General features: G+C 33.3%; 2 protein-coding genes across 2 annotated transcripts; one reads left to right on the forward strand and one right to left on the reverse strand.

Moving 5' to 3' along the window:
- Positions 1-742: 742 nt before the first annotated feature.
- LOC145610552 (uncharacterized) lies at positions 743-6,568 on the reverse strand. The gene is made up of 2 exons (XM_081665868.1): positions 5,970-6,568; positions 743-1,427 (listed from the first exon to the last, which is right to left on the reverse strand). The coding sequence occupies exons 1-2, from the start codon at positions 6,566-6,568 to the stop codon at positions 743-745; spliced, it is 1,284 nt and encodes a 427-aa protein (XP_081521994.1).
- An 8,800-nt stretch (positions 6,569-15,368) lies between these two features.
- Positions 15,369-19,755, forward strand: LOC145611888 (protein trichome birefringence-like 5). The gene is made up of 5 exons (XM_081667270.1): positions 15,369-16,003; positions 17,333-17,525; positions 18,151-18,344; positions 18,672-18,830; positions 19,015-19,755. The coding sequence occupies exons 1-5, from the start codon at positions 15,453-15,455 to the stop codon at positions 19,355-19,357; spliced, it is 1,440 nt and encodes a 479-aa protein (XP_081523396.1). The 5' UTR covers positions 15,369-15,452; the 3' UTR covers positions 19,358-19,755.
- The last annotated feature ends 73 nt before the right edge of the window (positions 19,756-19,828 follow it).

Here is a 19,828-nt window from a genome sequence, read left to right on the forward strand (position 1 = left end):
TCTTAGTAGTAGCCAATTAAATAAGAGATTATTAATTTCTTTCATAATTAAATAATTCAAACGCCACGTAAGCAAAATTGACGAATGAGATTTTAAAGTTTAAATTAAATAAATATTAAATATTATCTTTTAATATTAGGAATCTTATCTAAACATATAACAAATTTTAGCTCATAAATACAAAAAAAATAATAATAAAAAAAATGAATATATAAAAAAAATATCAAACAAACCGTGTATCGCATGGGTTTCATCTAGTTTTACCCAATCTTTAAACATAAAACTACGTATTTAAAAAATATACTAAACCTGAAACAAGAAAAACCTTCTAAAGTGAGAAGTAAAAACTTGTAGGCAAACTCTAAATATATATATAGCAACTACCAATGTCTTGCACTGTTTTTCACAGTTCCTGATGGCCTCTCGGCTGAGCAATAGAACTTGGTTCATAAGTAGGTAGGTCAATACCACGGTTGTACCGAGGCAATATAGGTCGTAAAGAAGGCCAGTTTGGAAGGATTTTCTTGACCCCGCCAATAATTTTGTCATTTGTTGAACCAGGAGCGAAGTTTATGAGTGCATATGAGTCTCCTTTGAACAGGTAGGCCTCTTTATGGTTGTAGTGTGAAGCAAATGCTGCATCGAATCCGCTCTCAAAGATGGTGTTTCTCAAACCACCAAAGCCCTTCGATATAGGACGGATGGCAATAAGACGGGGTGGTGAACTAGAACCACCATTATTTTAGTTTATAAGAGCATATTGATCACCTTTAAAGAGATAAGCTTCATAACTAGTTGATGACTCAAATGCAGCATCTACTCCGTTTTCAAACACCGTCTTTTTAAAGAAGGAGAACATCCTAGTGATAATCATAGGACCATCAATGGTATAGTCCTCTGTAGTGCCCGGAGCAAAGTTTATCCGGGCACAGAATTTTCCAGAGAAAATGAAAGATTCATTCTTATTATGAGACCCAAAAGCACAGTCTATTCCATACTCTGCAAAGGGGGTACCCTTTAGTGAAGGGAACCCGTCGCGTATAAGAAGCGGTCCATTAACTACTCTGTCATTTGTTGACCCGGGTGCATAGTTCAGTAGCACATACTCATTCTTCATGAATAGGTATGCTTCATTTTTCCGCGAGGAACGGAATGCAGCATCAATATAACTCTCCAAGTTACCCACCCCATCTATGTACCAATCTATGACGGAGGTGGTTCTTAGATCCCTCTTTTGAAGGGAAGTGTTGTTATCGGTGCCATCGTTTGGATGATATCTGGTAATGCTTAGACTTCGCCTTGCGCCATTTTCATCTATATAATAACTTATTGGCCTTTGAATGCTGATCTGCCTTTGCGGATGGGACTGTGGGTTGAAATTCGTGTTTATAATAAGTACATTGTCTACTCTTTCTCGTCTTGTATACCTGGATCGAATTATAAAAATTTCGTAAATATTTTTAACCCTCTATACTATAGAGTGCTCTCTCTCTCTCACTCACACACACACACAAAACACTTTGAACTTGGCTCACACCTGTTTATGAGATGTATAATACACTAACTAGTTAGTGACCCGGGCAATGTCCCGGACTTGTTTGTCTTCTTTATATTCAATTTCATGACAAATAATTACATGCATTATATGATTATATCGTTTTTTTTTTAAAAAAAAAAGATGTAATATCATTTTCAAATTGGATGCACAAATGAATCATCAAACCAATATTCAACCCCTGAGCATAAATAGTGAATAATAAAAAAAATTACACGCACTAACTTTTGAGTGAATTATATATAAAGAAAATCAACCAATGGAATCTCGTATTAATATATAGCAAATCCTACATATTACACAATCATCAAACCAAAATGCTACTTATAGCAAATCCTACATATTACACCATCATCAGGCCATAATTAATTTAGGGTGATTTATTAAATGTGTAAAAAATATGAGTTAAGTATGCAAAATATATCCATTGCATGCCATGTAAGGTAGAGTAAACAAATACTCACCTAACACAATACTGACCCAGTAATAAAATGTTTCTCCAAGAGGTTTAGAATGTTTAGTGTATCATTTCCTTGGATAGTTAATTTATAGGGATAAATATATTGAATACATATTAGTTACATATATTACAAATTAAATGGGTCAAAGCAATTTAAAAACATTTTAATTATTCAATTATGACAAAACTAATTACTAATAATGGCTAGTCTATTGATTTGCAAGTAACATCTTCTCTTTCTTTAAAGTTGAAATCAATATTTCAATTGATCATTATTCTAAGGTGTAAACTAAATCAAGCATATTTAACTACAATAGCAAAAGTGACGTGGCAAAAATTTAAAGTGATGTGGCGAAATAACAAAAAAGAAAGAACAAATGGCAAAATGACACTCCTTGTCTTGGAGTTTTAATAATAACTAGCCTTATGACCCGTTCGATGCACGGGTTGTTACTTAGGTTATTTTTCTTGAAAAGTGTCGGTGTTGTTGTGGAATTTAGCTAGGTATAAATACATATAGATATTGTAGGGCATGAAATGACACATTGGTTTAAGTTATATTTAAGTTAAGGAGATGAAAAAACTATTTTATTGTTAATGTAATGAACGCTAATTAGTTTAACTTTAATTTACTATATTGAATATGAAAAACTTAATGTTCTTACTTAAATTTGTAAGTTTTAGAATGCCTAAAGATTAAGACTCAAACATTATTTATATATTTTGTTTTTATATTAAAATGAGAATTTAAAAAGGATTAAGAGAGTGACATGTGGCATATGATTGATTATGGTGACATGTGGCTTAGTATAGATTTGTGGTTTGTGTTTTTAAATACTAAGTATAGATATAGATGTGTATCTTCTCCCTCTATTTAATTTATTTTGATTTATTCAAAGAATTTTAGTTCAAACAAAATTTATTGTGCTTCCTCGATTCACTTATAACGGTTGCACCATTAATCACTTATTTTATCATGAATGTTTCTAATTATACAATAATAAAATCTACCTCATAATTTACAATGAAATGAGTCAAATGACTGTGAGCACCATATGTAATTTACAGAGGTTTTTCAGTGCGGCAGGACACATGGTGCGGCAGGCCGGGGTTACTTGTAGAGTGTTACTGTTATATCTAGGGTTACTTATAAGTGTTACTTGTATTCTGAGGTTACTTGTATGGGTTGCTTGTAGGTGTTATTTGTATTGTGAGTAACCCCTACAAGTAGTCTTATACCAAACAAGTAACCCCTGACTAAAACCAGTAACACCCTACAAGTAACCCCTGACCAAACCAGTAGTACCCTACAAGTAATCCCTGACCAAATTAATAACACTCTACAAGTAACCCGGGCCTGCCGCATCATGTAACCAGCCATATACAAAAATTTGTATTATTTAAAGATGACACTGGAACGAGGCATGATATAAACTTTGTATCATCACATACCCAAGTGTTTAGAGACCAACAAGGACAAGTGATGAGAATTATTGATCTAGGATCACCTGAAATCGAGAGGAAAACTTTAACACTTAAGGTATCCCTCGCTCTCTATAAATTTTCCATAATAGGTTAACACATATTACAAAAGTATCTTGCTTTAAAACATATTTATACAGATTTTATAATGCAAAAATTATAATTTTATAAGTTAAGTATTGAAAATAATAAATAATATTGTGTATGTGAATGATTAAAAATTTATCGAAAATAAAATCCTAAAATAATGTTTTAATTTTTTTTAAATGTATCTAATATTGCTTACCTTAAATCTAACATGTCATGTTTATGCATAATTGCCATGAATATGGCTCAATCGCGCGACACTTGGCGAGAAATTTGAATGTCAAGTGTCGATGTCTCGTGGCATGATTGTGAAATTCGGCTTTATTTATTAGCGATGTAAATTGATATGATCATATTATCAATAATATAATACTAGACCTGATCAAGGTGAGCTCAGCCCAATTTTCGGCGAGTTTTGGGCAGAATTTTCGACTCGAAATCTCGTCAGCCCGGCCTTGCCCGATTTTTTAAATATTTTGGACGGGCTTGAGAAATCGATTTTATGCAATTTTTAGTGGTTTATATTTCCCGGCCCGAAATTGGCCCAAAAAATTCGCACGATCCAGCTAGTTTGGGCGGGTTAGGGCACATATATATCGGTCCGAAGCTTGGTTGGGCCCGAGGAATGGCCTGGTTTATTACGTTGGTCTGGCTCGTCCAATGATCACCACTACATGATTTTAAAATAGACAACGGGAATGACACGTGTCACTTCTTGGTTCAATTTTTTTCCCCCCCAAAACTCCCCACTCTCATTTTAGCGAAAATCTTATATATCTGTGTAATACAACTATATATTATTCCTAATCTTATATATTATGTTTATAATCATTGTATTACTTTTTATATCGTGTTCTATTTACTTAAAAAAAGTTACACGAGATTTTGAGACCTTTTAATTAACGAAGGATAAGTTATAATTTAGAAGGTTGAAATATGGTGGATAGTGTAAAATAACGAAGCCAAAAATATAATATTAACATTTAAATTACCAATATATATATATATATATATATATATATATATATATATATATATATATATATATATATATATATATATATATATATATATATATATATATAATTGTACAATAGTAGGGTTCAATAAAAAAAAATACATTTATATTCATGGTATTGATTTGAATTCTTATGAACCAATACAATTGAGTTGGTTTAAATATTTTTCGGTAATAATCTTCTCAACTGCATTATAACTTTTTCTATCCTTCAAAAAATCTATTAACTATAACTAAATCAGATCTTATTTACATCAATCATTTTAGTCATATGTCTAGTTATCATTAAATAAATTTCCCGCTAATATAATATAATATATATATATATATATATATATATATATATATATATATATATATATATATATATATATATATATATATATATATATATATATATATATATATATATATATATATATATATATATATATATATATATATATATATATATATATATATATACACATACTATGTTTATTTTTGAAAAAATTGATTCTAATAATCCCACCTTTGACCGGTTAGCCGTTAATAATCCTACCTTTCGTTTAATTATTTAATAATCCCATCAATAGGTCATTCTCTTTTATTAGTCTATTGTGATGACCGGTAACCTGTACATTAGGTTAATTTATTTTGTGTGTGATATAACTGACACACAAAATAAACATGACAACATCACGATTTTCAATGATGACTGGTACCTTGTACATTAGGTTAATTTATAAAGGTTGGATTATTAAATAATAATTTAAAGGTGGGATTATTAACAGCGAACTGGCCAAATGTGGGATTATTAGAATCAATTTTCCTTTATTTTTTGGAAGTGTATTGTATAAAAAATAAATTAATTCATTAATTTAAAAAAAAAACATACCACTTCTATATTCTATAGTTTTATCGGAAATAACATGCATCATTAATGTCATGTATACTATTTCAAAATATTTTTAACACAACTAATTAACATAATTTTTTCTTTCAAATTTTCAATTGTATGTTGACTAATTTTTGGTTTATTATTATTTCATCTTTCTTATATGCATTGCATTAAAAAAAAAAAAAAAAAAAAAAAAAAAAAAAAAAAACATGAGTTGCCTTATATTTATATTATCACAAATTAATTATATGAAAAAAGTTTATTACTATCGTGTATCGCACGGGCACTAATCTAGTGTTTATTTCATATAGTGTGTGTTCATATTTAACAAATACAATAATAGTATATTGTATTAAATTATTAATGATATCAGCAAATTTAAAACTTTAGTGGTCATTTTTAAATAAGTATGTGTTCAAATCCAATTTACATGGTTAATCATGAAAGAAGTTAGTACGAGTAATAACAAAGTGTTTAAAATACTAACCTTGAGCCACGGTTAATAAAAAGCCTAAAGCGTTGGGCAGATCGGATGTATTGAGGTGCAATACCGGCAACAAAACAAACCTCATCTTGGGAGGGAAACGAGTAACGATCACCAAGAGTTTCAGCAATCCAAATTCCACCAGGTGCGTACATCTCATACCGCCATGCTTCCACAACTATACTATCTTGATTGCGGGGAAGCTGGAGCTGAGGGTGCCACCCGCTATTGATCGTGGTGCTGACGAAGGCATAATTAACAGGTTGCGGAGAATTACCTAGAGGACGCCCACCATTGTTTATGTAGTGTTCTAAATTGAGAAACACATTGTCCGGGGTGTCTAGTTGACGCCTCGCCTGAAATCCATCTCGAAACATCTCACTATAATGGGCACGATCCCACCTGAACACATGGTGGCGGATATCTTCATCCCCAGTACTGTTCCGGTAAACAATGTCAGCCAAAGGAGGATCTAGGAGCCGGCAGTTGAAGTAGTAAATAGTTTCTACTAAACATTGGACTCCCAGCTCTTCACATTCGTCTAAAGGTTGTGGGTAGTTTGCAGCACAACCTCTCCAAGGAGAATTTGGAGGGATTGACATTTCTTTTAAAAAAATCACAAATAACCAAGCTAGCACCTCTCATATCTCTTCTTTAATCTGTAAATTAACCTTTTAAAAGTTCAACAACGCTCTTCTATTGTTCAACCATTTCAACGTGAACAGTCAACGACCAAAATGCCCCTAATTTCCTATGGTCGGAATGACATTTATGCCCTTGCGTCCTTTGAATTGACTATATTGACTCTTTGACCAATTCTCTCTTACTCGTCCTCTTCCTTTTCCCTCTATCTAGCATTCTTCTCCACTTTATCCCGGCTTTTCTGATGATAGAGTATAAAATATATTCCTGAGCCTCAACCATATAAGTTTTAACTTTTGGTTGAATTGGTCCACTAATATAATATCACGAGTTTAAACTGATTGTTACGGCTTAGATATATATTTTATACTCTATCATTTTCCTCTATTCTACATCTCTTTTAATTTTCTTCATTGCTTGTTTTCCTCCTTTACACTCTTGAAGATATGCTCAGCTAAAACACCTAGGTTTCCGAAACCTATCAGCTAAAACCTTAATTTGTTTAGTAGCCGAAACGGAGAAAATTGAAGATGAGCTTTTGGGAGCATCCTTTTGAACAACCTCCCAAGGGTGTTCAAGATTGAACAGGGTAAGGGTTTCGCGGTGGAGGAAGGTGGCAAGAAATATTGGTTTTTTTTAATGTTTATATATAGTTTTTATTTTTATCTATTTTGGACCAATTACATGCTGACACGTGTCATGATTACTTGTTACAACAGACCGTTGACTTGATGTTGACCGATTGGGACTATTGGAGGCAAATGTATAGCATAGTTGATATTATTAAAAAGTGAACCTTTGTAAACTTGAGATTATTAAAAGTGATGAATCGTTCATAGTTAGAATTATTATTAAAGTATTATTTTCTTATTAAAAAAAAAAACACAAAAGTAATGTGGCTTAAGCGATGTATCATACATTCATACATCAACAAGAGGATGACATCCAATAAAAAATGCGAAATGAAAGTTGCTTGAGTTTATACGACTCAGACAACGTTGTATTGTAAAAACAATTAGTTGCAACGTTCAACTTATTATCGTCTTTAAATAGAAAGAAATCATGAGAAGATATATGCGAAGACATTTTAGATCCAAAAATCTATACTATCTATTAAAAGGCGTTCCTTTTAAAGAAACGGTGCCACGTGGCACTCTTCAAGTATAAGCACCATGTCATCATCCAAAAGTATATTCACCACATAAGTTTGTCACCTCATTTAACAATATAAAATTTGCTTTGAGTTAAACTCGAACCCAAAACCTCCTATACATAATAGTAATGCATTTATTGTCTCAACCAACTTTTATTTATGTTTCAAATTTCACATACGATATTGTATATTCCTTTCACTTATTACGTAAATTAGAGGTAATATTATTCATCTATTTTTCACAAGAATAGAATATAAATACATATGAGGGAAAAAAGATAACACTTGATGCAATGCTCAAACCACACACTAACTATATAAATACATAATTATAAAATTAAAAAAAGTACACAAACTATCAATAAGGGTCCCGGGACATCGTCCGGGGCACACACTAGTTATTAATGGAAAACGAAGTACGCCATAGTAAATAAATAATGAAATAAGTATATTTTTTATAATGTTGTCTCTAACACTACTTGTATATTTCTAATAATAAGTAATATTTGACTTTAATTTTATTATTATATATATTTTGTTCTAAGAAGTGAGGACCTGACGGAATCTACAGAGGAACAAGGGGTAGCATGGTACCACATGCTACCCCTGAAGAAAAAGAAAAAGAGAAAAAAAAAATTAAAAAAAAAATCCATAAAACTACGGTATTAAAGTTATTGTTTGGCTCCTTGATAATTATAGTCAGCGTTGCCTTATTGGTTTGTAATGTGTAGAGGTGGTTATTGGGTAGGGTCGGCCAATGATAATAGGGTCAAAACTAAGCTTAAAGCGCTTTTAATGCACAGGGTCTTTAATAGACAGGGCCCTTATTGAACAGGGTCAATATGGGGCCAAAATGTTTTTTAAATTTAATTGATAAAGAAAATAGATAATGTAAAAATAATTACAAAGATTAATTTATATTCATATATACTTAATAATGGCTTTGTCCAATATTTTTTTTAATTGATATTTTGTAGGCCCGCCCATTATCAACCCGATATTGACCCGCGACCTGCATTGGCCCTACCCAATATTGACCCTATAAAATGTGACCCTCATTGACCCGACCCGCACCGACCCTGACCCGACCCGCCCAATAACCGGGTCTAGTAATGTGTGAATAGGTAGCAAATTATTTCAGGGGTCAGGTCCGAATTCCTCATCTAAACAAATTTTTTTGTTTTTTCTCTATTCTATTTTTTTGGGCTTTAACTTAAAGAGTGCCTACTGTAAGCTTTTCGTTCTTCAGTTTCATTCATTCACAAATTTTACACACTTTAACTAGCTTTAATTTTGAAGTACTCCCTCTATTAACAAACATTATTATTTGAAATACTTTCTATATTAATTGAAAATCATCCCATTATGAAGTAACATGTTTTCTAATGCTCAACTATGGCAATTTTTTAGTTTAATATTAGTAAACAAAATTTATTCAACATTTAAATGTACTATATAAAAAATCCTATGTGATAATTTTTTTTCTTATATACAACACGAAATTTGATTGTAGTGATATGTAGAATATAAATTATTTGTAAGAAATTAAATTCCATAACAATAATTATTTAAAATTTAATGGTTAATAATTACTCCTACTCGGTACGATTGACACATATGCCAACATATAATTTTGACTAAGCTAATAATGTCAATAATGTTATTAACGTTGATAGATGAAAATCAAAGTATACGTTGAGACAATTATACAAGATAAATATCCATATTTATATGTTTAATTTTGCATGTAAACCACCAATATTAGTCAAAGTGATGCATGTGAGTAGTAAAAAAGTCAAAATGCATTATATGAAAAACTAACTTAGTTTGTTCGACCGACTATTTTTTTTTTTTTTCAGTGATACCCTTGATCTGAAATCGTGGATCCGCCACTGTGAGGAGTATCGTACATTATATAAGAAAATGCATGGTACTTGCTAGGCAGGATGGATGGACGTGTTTGATTAATCATATACTCTATCCGTATTTTTTATTTACACCAATTTCCTATTATGGTTATTTTTTTAAAATTTTGCACCACTGCTATATATGGTAACTTTATATTATATTTTATTATTTCTCTCTTATTTAACACCCCACTCAAATTAAGTTATTATTTCTGTCTCTCATGATTTCCACTAATCTCACTCACATATAAACATACTTTCACTTTTATGGTCCTCACATTACTTTTACCATAATAAATTAGTCATCTACTCACATTATTATAATATACAAAATTCAATCTCCGAAAACTTTCCACATTAACAAGTGGTGCAAATAAAAGAAACGGAGACAGTATAAATTAAGGACAAAGTCTTGTGTACAACGGGTGTATATTAATTTTATTATAAAATGGGCAGTTTGAACATAACTTTAACTAATTTTATGGTAATTTTAACCACTTTAAGGGTAACTTAATTTTTTATTAATTTAAATTTTATTTCAACGTGTACTTTCTAACAGATTCGTGATTACATACTATAAAAACTACTAATGTAATTAATCTAATACATTATAAGTTTTTTGTAAGATTAAATTTATTAATAGAAAAATAATAACTTTCACAGTATAAAGGGACTTTAAGGACTTTTAACATAACTTTAACCTATTTTACAATTAATTTATGATAAAGTCTTGTGAACAACGGCTATACATTAATTTATGACTTTGCTATGTGAACCATCATATTCAACGTATTTTTAGTTTTAAAAAGCTTAAAATCTCATTATCTCAAGGTCACTTTTGATTTCCTTCATAAAAAAAGGTCACTTTTGATTATGACTATGCAAGTTGATTACGACGGTGCAACACTTTTAAGTTTGGGCCTTATTTTTATCAGAGTGATTATCTAAACCCAACTCGGTTCTTACTTTTGATCTGACTCAAATAAAAACTTTGTTCATAAAAACTAGAGTCGTCGAGTAATCTTGCACTGCGGAATATTTTTCGTTTATATCGCTAGAAAATACAACCTTAGTGAGGAAACAATCTAACGATTCTTTGTAGTTGAGAGGATGTTTTTTTTTTTTGGTTAAAAGGCTGCAGATTAGCTAATCATTATGGAAAACCCAACATCAACAGAGTTTGTGGTGTCACCACCATCAGTTATAGGTTTATAACCATCAGTTACTAGGCATTGTATTAAATTTAGGGTTGCTATGCCCAAAAATTACATTAGATAGACAACCAACCGGTGGTTCCCTACTTTTGCTAGAAGAGATACTATAAAATGAGCTTGAGACTCCAAGATGCTTCCTAGCCATTCTTGCAATCATGTCGATCAGCTTCATGAACTTGGTCGCTTCCCTTGCCTTAAGGATAGTCTTCCTATTTGTTGGAAAAGCTCCCTGCATTGATCAAAGACTTTAGTTAATACATCCCAAACCCTTTCTCTCTTGGTTATAACCTAAACAACTCTCTGACAGTCACACAAGAGAATCCCCTCTATAAACCCCTGATTTCTAGCTAGCCTATAATAGAGAGTGGAGAATGGCAAGAGTTTCGCCCCAAAAACAGAGGTATAAGGAATGTGCATGGTAATGTTTTTCTCTTGGTTATGCACTTATGCCCATGATAATAACCCTTTTTTAGGCCCATTACCCTCATACTAAGTAAGTTCAATCCGATTAATTCAATCCATGTTTTGGTTTATCCAATCCGGAAGTTAGGATAGTTGATTCAATATTAAATGGTGAACATTTCAAATTGAATATTTGATGATGTTTAATCAAGCTTTCCTTAATTTGAATTTTTCGAATCAGTTATCCGATTTGACAACAATCAATTTATTACAATAGGGGTCATTTGGTTGGAGCTTTTGGAATGAATTGGAATAGAGTTAGATTTCATTCCACCTATTTTATTATTTGGTTAAACATTTTAGCTAGGCATAGAATCTTATACCAATAGGGTTCTAACTTCATCTCATCCCCCTATAATTAATCTCATACCCACCTCATCCCAAACATTCACAATTCATTTCTTTAATGAAATTTAAAAAATAATTCTAAAAAATAAAGGAAAAATTAGAAATAATAATCCCAACTTTTCATCAATCTTGCTAGAATAATCCCAACTTTGGATTATTATTTAATAATCCAAACATTGGGGGCTCTTCTTTTTCTTCAATCCTATATACAGGTTACCAGTTGAATGGGTACTATTATTTTATTTTTGGTTAAAGTGACACGTGTTGCAATTAGTTGGTTAAAAATATATTATTAAAAAAAACCCAAAATAAAATAAAAACCACCCAGCCAATCCGGCAACCCGCCTAGCCAGCCACCTCCCTCGTTGGACCTCCGACCCTCCGCCACCACTAGAGTCGCCGCTCTGTCCACTACCCTCTAAACCACCATCCCCCTTCCCTGAAATCCCAACCTCGACCACCAATTAAACCCCTTCCAATTTCAGCAACCAGCCAAACCCCAATAACCACCGGCTCCTGCTATTCCCCATCCCCCTACGCCGCTAATTCCCCTCCTTTCCATCGGTTTCCCTTCCCTATGCGCCGGTGTTGCGATCCCCCAACCTCCCTCCTTATCTCCTTTTCCCGTTTTCCGGCAACCACTCCTTCCCTTGAAATCTCTTCCTCCACTCGAAAACCCCTTAAAACCACCCCCCCTACTCTCGAAAATCACCAAAAACCCATCCCCCACCATCGAAAACTCTAGCCGCTAGGGTTTCTGTGTGGTGGGAGGAGCAATTTGTGATTTTTGGCAGTGGGGAAGGATTTCATTGGTGGTTATGCGGGGGAATGGGAAGGGGTTTCGAGGAGGGGGAACACGTCGATCCAGCGGTCCTATGTGACAGGGGGAGAAACGACAGTTCTGTGTGAGAGGGGGAGACACGATGGCGTACGGCTGGTAGGGGAAGGGCGGCGAAGGTGGCATATGGCTGTTGGGGGAAAGGGAGGCTGCTGGGTTTTTTTTTTGTATTTGTTTTTTTTTTCAAGTTTTTGTAAGTTTTGACCAATCAGGACTTGACATGTGTCAAGTGACTTGATACAATAGGTCATTGACTTTTGTTGACCGGTTTGGGATTGAAGAAATAGAGGAACCCCAAAAGTTTGGATTATTCTAGAATAATCCAAAGTTGGGATTATTGGAACAAAATCCATAAAAGTTAGGATAGATATTTCTAATTTTTCCAAAAATAAAGCAAACAACTTTATTCTAGTATGGGGTTTAGAATTCATACATCCCTTGTATAAAATCTCGTACCAATGCATTCCACTTTAACCTCTTGTAAATAATCTCGTACCAATGGTTGTTTGGTTGATTTGGAATCGAGATAGAATTAATTCCATCTATTTTTTTGTTTGACTGAGTTTTTTTAACTATGGAATCTCTGCAAGGGGATTCTAACTCCACTAGAGTACAGACCCGTTTACCAATATACCACTATCCATTAGAAGTGTTAATTGGGATGTTCGGGTTGGGTTCAATGAGGTCGAATCAGGTTTATTTTTAAACTTGAATCGTGGTAAATTATTTTGTCCATAAAAGTCGAATCAATAACATAATACTAAAACAGACACCAAGAATGACACGTGTCATTTCCTGGTGCTGTTATTTTCCCTCCAAACCACTCTTTCCTTTTTGCTAAAACTTCTTTGAGAATTTTAATATAGTATTACACAAATTTTTGTATGTGGCTGGCCACACGGTGTGGCCAACCACATTTTTTTTTTACTTTTTTTTTCTCCTCCTTCCAACCCTAACCTCCATCACCTCCGCCGTCGTCTTCATCTTCACCTTCTTTATCGCAGAAATCGCCGCCCAAATCAACCCAGATGTCGCAGAAATTGCTGGGCAAACCAACCTAAATTCGCTGACCTCCGATGTTGTCTTCGTCTTCACCTTCTATGTCGCAGAAATTGGGAGCCAAACCAACCCAGATCGCTGACGACCTTCGCCATCGTCTTTGTATTTGTCTTATTTGTCGCACAATAATGAAGAAACTTTTGAAGTCATTTTTGGGAAATGAAAACCTTTTGTTTTCAATAATACAAAGTACGAGTATTAGAGATTACAGGAAGGAGTTGAAGAAATATACTGGGTTTGATACTGTGATAGGTAAGGGTGTTATGGGTTTTGGTCATGGGTTATTTGTATGGGTGTTACTGGTTTGATATGGGTTTTTTGGTATGGGATTTTAGTCTCGGGTTTCTTATAGGGGTTACTCAGAATACAAGTAACATCTACAAGTAACTCATAATGGTAACCTCAGAATACAAGTAACCCTGAAATACAAGTAATTCATACAAATAACTCATACAAGTAACACCAGAATAGAAATAATACCTGAAAAGAAATACAAATAACCCCTGAAAATTACAAGTAGCCCCTGAAAAGTACAAGTAACACATGGAAAAAAATACAAGTAACCTCTGAAAAGTACAAGTAACACATGGAAAAAAATACAAGTAACCCCTGAAAAGTACAAGTAACACATGAAAAAAAATACAAATAACCCCTGAATAAGTAATCCATACAAGTAACTACTGAAAAAAAAATAGTAACTCCTAGAAAAAAAAAATAAGTAACCCCTGAAAAATAAAAATACAAGTAACCCCTGAAAAATAAATACAAGTAACCCCGACAAAACCAGTAAGCCCATTATGCGCGCGTCTGCATCTGTTATTTTTGCTGACTTGGCAGCAGGCCACATGGCGTGGCCTGCTGCACAAAAAAGGCACTGATAATATTAATGTCATAATATTATTGCAAATCTATAAGTATCTTTAATTTTATTATTATTATTTGTATTATTTTATATGCTTATTTTGTTCTTTTAGTACTTTTATTAAGAAATTTCAAAATATTTCTATTATACAGAATCTACCTATAATCCTGCTTATTGCATATGAAGTTTTTTTAGACAAAAATAATATAATTTTATTTATTAATTTTCAGCTATTTATGCATTATATATTATATTCTCAGCAAATTATCAAAATAAGCAATGTATGAGTTTATATAGGAGAAGAATTGTCTTAGTGGGTCTTAGTGGGTTTTACGTCGACCTAATCTACTTTGAGAATGGTCTTAGTGGGTTTTAATAAATACATGTAATATATAGTTTATAAATAATTTTGCTGGGTTTCTATTAATAAATATGTTATAATTGTATTTTATCTATTTTGTTTTATATAAAGTGTTATTTTTTTTCTTTTATTCCCTCCGTCCGACCGTCCCTAAATTAGTGGTCTATTTTTAATATTTATTACTCACATAATAAATAAGCCATTAATTTAGGGACAGAGGGGAGTTTAATTACAATGAAATTACCGTGCTTGCACGGGACCTAATCTAAGTATGAAGGCAAAAGCTAATGAGCGCCCCGAGACGTTAGATAAGAGAATTAAAAGTGAAAATATTATAGTAAAACAAACATTAATTACACCGAACGACGTGTGATTTTGTCATGCATTCCTAACTTAATACTCTTTCAACAATAAAATTATTCCTTAACTAACGCCCTTGGACGCTTGTTAGCAGGATCTAAATAAAATATGAGTCCGATACGGATCAAGTCGAGCCGGGTGTGGTTTTAACACCTCTGCGGCTCTACTATCCTGTATCCTCTAACAGAAGCATAGAGAAACCAGTTTGGTAACAAAAGATGGTTAATCTATTAAACATTAACAAAGTGTAATCACTAGTCACCATCTCCAAACTCCCAAAATGGGAGATAGAGATACATTACAACAACTCCACAAAAAACACTTGAATCTTTTCACATTCATCTCCATTCTTCTCCTAATCTCATTCTTCTTCGTACTCCTCCAACTTCTCACCACCCAAAACCCCCTCAATCTCTTCTCTTCTCTCTCCATTACCCCAGATCTCACCTTCACCGCCATTAACACCACCGCATTGCCGCCTCTTACACCACCTCCTGAATCCACGCCAATTGAATTCAATCACACCATTAATGAAGAAATTGGGAAAATTGAGAATGATTTTGACCCGATTGAAAAAATTGAGAATATGGGTTTTGTTAATGGATCTGTTGCTGAAAATGGGTCGGGTCAAGAAGAAGTAGAAATGGTGAAGAATTTGGGGAAAGATTGTAATTTGTTTATGGGTAAATGGGTTAAAGATGATGGGTACCCGGTTTATCAACCGGGTTCTTGTCCTTTTGTTGATGAAGCTTATGATTGTCAGAGTAATGGACGGCCGGATTTTGATTATATGAAATGGCGGTGGAAACCTGACGGCTGTGATCTTCCCAGGTGATTTTGTGTGTGTGTGTGTTTTTTTTTTATTATTTTATTATTATAAATATTTTTTTTTTTGTTGGGTTGTGAATTGATTTTGATTTGGGTATGGTCAATAATGTTGATTATTTTTGTTTAAAGTTAAAATTTGATGGTATTTGGATTACTTGGATGATTATTTTTGAATTAAATAATTTGTGTGTATGATGTGTATGTCAGCTAGCTTTACGAATGGTACGTATACCCGAGACATGAGATTGAATCATTGTTAATTCGCCTAGAATGCTATCTATAAAGGAAACAAAAAATTTAATTTAAATTTAAATTTAAATTTAATGCTACATATAGAAGAAAAAGTGAACTAAGACATAAGCAAAGAGCTTGAATGGAATCATGTTGTTATATTGTTGCAAGTAAGATTCAGTTTTTCCTTATTTTTTAATTGTTTGAATGATTATGCTAATCAGAACTAAACTACGAGGAAGCCCCATTTAATCAATTTGATAAACAAATTTTGTTTATCATATTGATAAACTTGTATTTTCTCCTAAAATACTGTATTTCTGTAACTTTAGTTGGTAATAATTTTGAAATTTTAAGAATGGGAGTGGACAAACCAGGTTAACCAGTTTCTGGTTGAAGTGATAATTTTTAATGCTTTGTCTTATGACTTAGGAAGAGAATTAGTGAGAATTGGAGGGCATATGCATTGCTATACTAGATACTCGTACAAGTGATGGTGTGTTAGTTGAAAACGAATCACTCGTTTTTAGCAGCATATAAGTAGCAGGCTGAAATTCTGAATGAAGCTATTTATTGCTTATATGGTTAGACTTTGTTGTAACTGTACATTTGTTAAATCGGCCTCAAGGGCAGTGATATGGTTGCAGCAATTACTCAGAGGATTCTTATGATACTATGATTGAAGCTGGATTTTTTGAATCGACTCAATAAATCTGGTTGGTATAGACCATCATCTCTATTACTCCTCAGACAATATTAGAAACAGCGAAAGTTGATTGATGATAATATTTCATCCCTTGGTGTTTTGGGTCATTTTCTAGGAAAATTATCCAATTAATAAAATCATTCTTGTCTTGATGATGGTCAATATACATCTTCACATGTCCTTGTCTAATCAGTCTGGGACTTTCTACTTTTGTCCTGTTTTGTTTCTGTTTGTCATTCAACATTCTGGAAGATGCTAATGGCTATATCCAAAAATTTCTTGAAGCAAAAGAGGCTTGGCCTTTCCTTCTTTCCTGATGTGTTAATGCTGCTAAAATCTTTATCATAATCTGAACACCGAACCAATTATGTCATTTCCTTTGGTTGAATTTGTAGGTTCAATGCAACTGACTTTTTGGTCAGAATTAAGGATAAAAGATTGCTGCTTGTTGGAGATTCTATGAACCGGAACCAGTTTGAATCAATGTTATGCCTTCTTCGTGAGGGACTTCCTGATAAGAGCAAAATGTATGAAGTCCATGGATATAAAATAACTAAAGGAAGAGGTTTTTACATCTTCAAGTTTGTGGTAATTGCAAATATCTGATGTCTCCTTATTTATATTCAGGATTCAGGATTTGAATTGCATGTTATCCATTTTGATTGTTTGGCTTGTAATGCTTTTCTTGTCCATTGGCAACAAAGTCAGACATTACTACACCTTGGATTTTGGCTTTTAGAACTAAATTACAGTGGCTCATTAGATTATCTGCTGTTCATGTTTGCTGTGAAATAGCAGTCGCTCGTTGCATATAAGATCAAGGATCAATTGGAAATAGCTTTTGTATTTCACAGGGTTTAGGTTGCATACATTTGACATCCCTTTCAGGCTTTCTCCCACTCCGCTTCCCCTTGTGGTACAGAGAGAAAGACATCTTCATATGCATTGGGGTAATTTGATGTTGTTGTTGCCTGCAATGCTCTATTGCTCTTCTTCCCCTTTGATGGTTATTTAAGAATTTCTCCATTAGGTTTAAGTTGATTGTGTTTGTATTTTGATGTAAATGGCTAGCTGTAGAGAGATGTAACTCTACGTTCAATCTAAAACCTATCTGCATCATAATTATCTTAAAATATTGCTGCATGTGATGCATATGCATATCTTCAAAATTTAGTTCTTCCTGATGCTTTCTAATGTAAACTTCTTTATACAGGACTTTAATTGTACTATAGAATATGTGAGGTCTCATTTCCTTGTTAGAGAAGGAACCCGCATCAATGGACAAGGAAACTCAAATCCGACATTATCGATCGATAAAATTGATAAGACAGCTAAACGGTGGAAGCAGGCTGACATTCTTGTTTTCAATACTGGCCACTGGTGGACTCATGGGAAAACTTCGAGAGGGTAGGTATGCAACCATCTTTCTTCAAGATATTTAGTGTTAAATGTGGTTATATAGTTATAGAGATGGAGTAGAAGGAACTATTTTGTTACATATGACATTCATTGGAATTGGGAAGCACCAGTATTGTTCTGGAAAACTTTGCACATTGTCTTTAACTGGTTATTTCCTTGTGTGATTTTGGTTACTTGGGACTTACTTCCACCTAATCGTTGATCTCCTGTAAAATTCTGATTTTCAATTGATGGATCAGTGGATTCACCGTGGCTAAACAATGTTTTTAGTTGTTCCCTATCCTTCGTTCCTAATGTAAAACTCTTTTGATACAGGAAAAATTACTATAAAGAAGGTGACACTGTCTATCCCAAATTTGATGCAGTTGAGGCTTATAGGAAGGCCCTGAAGACATGGGGTGAATGGATAGATAAGAATTTGGACCCTGAAAGGCAAATGGTCTTTTATCGTGCATACTCTTCTGCGCATTTCAGGTATTTATCACCCTTTGTAATAAATTCCTCCGTATATATATTCAGAGTTTCCTATTGGCCATTGACGATTGGATTTTCCCTTTTTAATTCTAGTGCTGGAGGGTCTTGCTTGTCATAGAAACATGTTGAACAATTTCAAAGACCTGAGTCCTCTAAGTTTGTGATTGTTATTGTACTGAAACAGGGGAGGAGATTGGGACTCAGGAGGCTCATGTAATGGTGAAACAGAGCCCATCCTAAGTGGTGCTTTCCTTGATACCTACCCAACAAAAATGAAAATTGTCGAAGACGTTATCCAACACATGAAGGTTCCTGTGATATTACTAAATGTTACAAGGTTGACGAATTTTCGTAAAGATGGCCACCCATCAGTCTATGGCAAGATGAGAATAAAGGGGATGAAAGTGTCTACTAGAAAGCAAGATTGCAGCCACTGGTGTCTTCCTGGTGTTCCTGATGCTTGGAACGAGTTGATTTATGCAACGTTAGTTTATCAACAGTCAGCTGCTATGAACCAAGTACACTAGAGAAGACACATAATTTTCCTATTTAATTCAATTTTGAGAAGTATAAGACGTCGATTGTCGATGAAGCATGAGTAAATGTGCCTTTATTCTGTCATAGCTAAAGGAAAACCCAAGTTAAGTAAGCTTTAGCATTGGCAAAGGCACACAGGCAACTCGGCAAGTCTGAAGTAAATTGAAATTGAACTGTGTGCGATGATGAGTTCAGTACCTTAGGAGAGTTTAAGGGACTGCATTCTTCAAATCTTCATGTATACTTCATAAGGTAGAAAAAGTCATTAGTAAAAGCATGTCTTATAGCTTGACATAAAGACACACTTTCATGTAAATTATGACAACATTGGGTGAGACTTTCTTCGTACCTCTGTATTATCTATATACTAGATTAGGTCCCGTGCCATGCACGGTTATTTCACTATATTCAATTAATTTTTTTAAATAAAAATAAAATTCAATTAATTGTTTTTAAATAAA

Source organism: Chenopodium album, chromosome 24 (assembly GCF_948465745.1).
Source record: "Chenopodium album chromosome 24, dcCheAlbu1.1, whole genome shotgun sequence".
In the NCBI taxonomy this organism is placed as follows: domain Eukaryota; kingdom Viridiplantae; phylum Streptophyta; class Magnoliopsida; order Caryophyllales; family Amaranthaceae; genus Chenopodium; species Chenopodium album.